Genomic DNA, 4,261 nt, shown 5'->3' on the forward strand with positions numbered 1-4,261 from the left:
CACACACAATCGAACTATCTACAAAATAGCAGTAAAATTAGCACAAAAACTCGATGTTAAGATTGTAGAGTGATTGAAGCAAACTCCCAGAATAGTACGCAAATGACAAGAAAAACAAGAAGCATGTAAATTTACAGAGGTTTCTATGGGCACCGAAATAGTCAGGCCATATATAAATTGCGGTACAAGCTACTGTTCCTCCCAAACGTACAGTGATGTATGCCCCTGCCAGTATACGTCAAGAAATTTACAAGCAGATTGAACGACATATGTTTCTATGCTAATGATTTAGATTGGCAATAGGGATGATATCATCGAAACAAGTTCCTGTCTGACGACATAATTCTATTTGAGACATTGCTTTGTTATTTGGTATTCCTAGACCACCAATACCCAAAGGGTATTGATGTGATTCTATCTGATCTCGTCGGATGTGTACACATGTTCCTAGCAATTCAGGGTAACGGTCGAGGCTAACAAGAAAGAGAGTTTGTTATGAGTTACTAATCCAGTGCAGTAGCTTACTTAGTACTTACCCAGAGTCCCCTTTGCTGCTAGGGGGAATAAGCTTGTGCAGGTTCCTTCTTTGCGGTCGCCTTTCATTCCAAATTTGCATGGACACTCGTAGCCTCCTGGCCTGTTCTTGCAGATCCCATCACTCGAGCAGGGATACCGCTCGGGGAGCTTGCATTCGTCGATGTCTGCAAAATAAAAATAAGTCTCAAAGCTATCATGAAAGATCGGCGAGTTGGGTAGAGTAGTGTTAACAAATGTACCTTGGCATCCGTTGCTGATGTAAGGGTTGCCCTCATAATTGTTCCAACACTTGCACACATAGCCAGTGGCTGTATTGGCACAAGAGCTGTTGCTGCTGACACATGCATAGTCGGAAGGCGGTTCCTGGCCTTCCGCGGGACATGAAGCATCCTCGATGGCGAAATCGAGCACCAAGGGGACGCCCCCGGGGAGTCTTTCAGCAAACACCCTTTCACCAAACATGTCTGGCGCCGAGAAGTTGTACCATGACTTCTCCACCACCATGCCATACGAGCATGGGACGTCGATAACCGGCATAGTGTTGTTGTCGACAACGAAGCTCATTTGGGAATCTGTGACGGATCTGTCCTCCGGGGGAAAGGGGGTCTCACAGCAGCCCCGCCCGGTGCATGACCCGTTTGTCACATGCCCAACGAAATCCTCCTGCAGGATGTCTGAACGGCAGAAGAAATGGTTAACGCCATTGGCGGAACGCTCCCGATCATTGATCATCAGAAATGGTTCGGCCCTCCCACCGACAGCTATGAGAACATTACGGGGTCCCGACACGCTAAATGGGGTGGCCTGGAGATTCATGGAGTGAACCTTAAACAGCCCACTAGTATCATCTGAGTTGCACAGGTACGAGATCCCGCCGTATACACGACCCTCGCTCGTGGCAACTGATATGCTCACGAGCTCAAGCGGCAGTGAGGATGAAACCTGGATTTTCATAATTTGTGGGTCGCCAATGAGCTCAGAGGCGGAGCCCTCACATACATACTGATTTGCTAAGTCGTTTGCGAGGAAGGCCCGAGGGGGGGTTGAGGAGTCGTCGCACGATACCTCGAAGCCCTCGCGGGAGCAGCCAGGCCCGATGCCGAATGGGAAGGGGATGCTGATGTTGCCGCACTTATCCCGGCAACCCGGATGTGTGATCATCGGATGTTGCTGTTCAGCAGCGGCAGCCATGAGCATGTGATTAGCTGCCGCAGATACAAGAAGGAGTAGGACTACTGGTAATAGCAGCTGCTCGGAATGGAATTGCGAGCTTTGTGTGGTCATGATGTTCAGTGGTGTATGGATGTGCCAAAGGTTGCACTTGATTAGGTTGCACACAAACCCCCTAATATATATACAGGTATGTAGGATCCGCAGTCAGAAATCATTTGCATTTTGCCCCAGGTTAGAGATATATTTGGGTTACATGTATTTGGTAGTTTAGGATTCCTACCTTATCTCTAGGAGAGGCGTCTTGCCCTCCAAATCTTGTACTCAATATATACTCGCCCTCGAAGCTTGATAATATCATCCATCATATTCCGCAACAATTCCTCTCTCTCCCTTCTAACATGGTATCAGCCTAATCACGATCCAAAACCTAGCCGCCGCCGCTTTCGCACCCACGCGCCGCCCCCGGGGCGGTCGGCCTCCATGACCGCCGCCGGGGGCCGCGCTGCCCGTACCTAGGGTTCGTCCGCCGGTCGTGTCGACCGGCTGCCCTAGAGAGTCTTTTTCCCGATCCTTTGATCCGGGTTTTCTCTCTCTCGCCGGTCACTTTGATCGGTGTCTACTTTTTGGTTTTCCAGTCTATGTGATCCGGTTTGCGTCGCCTGCCGCCACCGTCGACCCCCGCGCCTCTACTCCGACATCGGCGTCGATTTCACCGGCTGCTTCGTCATCAACCGCGCGACAAGGCTGGACGCGCCGCCCAAAGGACGCCTTCGTGCGTCGCTGCCGGCCGCTCGTCCGCGCGGTCTCCATCGCCGGTCTGTCTTCGTCGTCATCGCCCGGGACATCACCGACAACGTCGCCATCGACTCCGATCTACGCGTCGTCCCCGCCATGGCGCATACAGCGGCCGTCGGTCTGATCAACCGATCACGCGCCTGTCTTCGCCAAGCACGTCCCCGAGCACGCGCCTACCGCCGATCGAGCCACAGGTTGCCATCGCGTCGTCCCTACGGACTGCTGCGTTGCCGCCCGAGGTCTTCCCGTCGGCTGCCCCGACTCACGCGCCGCTACCGCCGACGCCCCTACGGGCGGTCGCGTCGCGGAACGTGGTCCACGCTGCCGCCCCGAGATCCTCCCACCGGCTACCCCTGTAGCCGCCGCCACCTCTGTGTCACCCCTTAGGGTTATCACGTCGCGGCACGCGGTCCACCGCCTCCCGACGGGCCATCGCCCTCGCCTAGTGGTTCTCCGCGCGGCTGCCCCGACCTGCGAGCCTCCGCTACACCGCCTCTTCGGGCTGTAAAGCTGCGGCATGCGGTCATCGCCGTCGCCCGAGGCCGTCCCCGCGGTTGCACCGACCTGCGAGCCGCCGCTACACCACCTCTTCGAGCTGTAGCACTGCGGAACACGGTCCCCGCCGCTGCCTCGCGGTTCCCGCCGCCGCCCCGAGGTCTTTCCGCCGTCACCCCGGCCTGCCTGCCGCCGCTGCGTCGCCTCTTCGGGCCGTAGCGCCGCGGCTCGCGGTCCACGCCGCCGTCACCGCGCGTCGACCTCCCGTGGTATGCGCCGCGCCGTCTCCCTTGGCGCGGGAATGCCACTGTCCGCGCCGGTCTTCGTCACGCTGTCAGGGTTCTTCGCCTACTTCGAGCACCGCCGCCGCAATCATAACCTAGCCGCCGCCGCGGCCGCTCTTCTTTGGTCGCCGCCGCCGCTACCTTCGTAGGCGCCGCCGCCGCCCGTCCACCCCCTTCGTCTTCGTCCAAGCACCAGCCCGTCGCCAGCGTCGCCGTCATCTACCCCGACCACTTCGTCTACTCCGACCACCGTTGGTGACATCGGCCCTGCGCCGATAGATGCCGCAATTGTCGTCGAGTTCTTCTCTGCTGGCCCCTCCGACTTCTCCGACATGGCGTACAGCTCGTGCAGGTCCTTCGTCTACGCATGCCCGGTGCTGGCAACACCGATGCGTGCCTTCATCCACAACGTGTCCCCGGGCCTGGCAAGCCTGGTCGGCGCTTCGTCAACTTCGTCTTCGTCCGTCTGCGCATGCCCGGTGCTGGCAACACCAGTGCGTGCCTTCGTCCATGATGTGTCCCCGGGCTTGGCAAACCCGTCGCGACGCGTCGTCAACAACATCGTCTTCCCGGCGCACCACTACTTCGACACCCTTGCGCCCATGCTAACTCGGCGCCCCCTTGTGCCCGCGGCTCCACGGCGACCTCCTCGACACCGGCCACCTCGACTCGACATCGGCCACGGCATTCTTCGCACGGCTACCTCGACCACGGCTACACCATCCTACGCTCTCGGCTACATCGACATCGGCACAAAGGGCTATCATCCGCTGTAGCAACTCGTCGGCTTCCTTTACAGTCAATGCGTCCGCGACGCGACACCGTCCACAACGCTCCCGCTAGGACTGCGGGGGGATGTCAGTCCGTCGGCTGCTATTCTCTCCAGTCTGACCGTCCGCGACGCTCATGTTGTTCGCAACGCTATCGCTACGACTGCGGGGGAATGTTAGAGATATATTTGGGTTACATGTATTTGG

At 57.5% G+C, this 4,261-nt stretch overlaps 1 protein-coding gene across 1 annotated transcript in view; it reads right to left on the reverse strand.

Annotated features, from left to right (window-relative positions):
* The window catches only part of LOC119300085 (wall-associated receptor kinase 4-like), a 3,091-nt gene extending 1,270 nt beyond the window's left edge, over nucleotides 1–1,821 (reverse strand). Inside the window, exons 1-2 of the mRNA XM_037577158.1 lie at nucleotides 777–1,821; nucleotides 537–701 (exon numbers count right to left, since the gene is read on the reverse strand). Coding sequence (XP_037433055.1) covers nucleotides 537–701; nucleotides 777–1,821 — 1,210 coding nt within the window. The remainder of the gene's footprint in view (nucleotides 1–536; nucleotides 702–776) is intronic.
* Between the last annotated feature and the right edge of the window lie 2,440 nt (nucleotides 1,822–4,261).

Source organism: Triticum dicoccoides, chromosome 1B, assembly GCF_002162155.2.
Source record: "Triticum dicoccoides isolate Atlit2015 ecotype Zavitan chromosome 1B, WEW_v2.0, whole genome shotgun sequence".
NCBI classification, from domain to species: Eukaryota; Viridiplantae; Streptophyta; class Magnoliopsida; order Poales; family Poaceae; genus Triticum; species Triticum dicoccoides.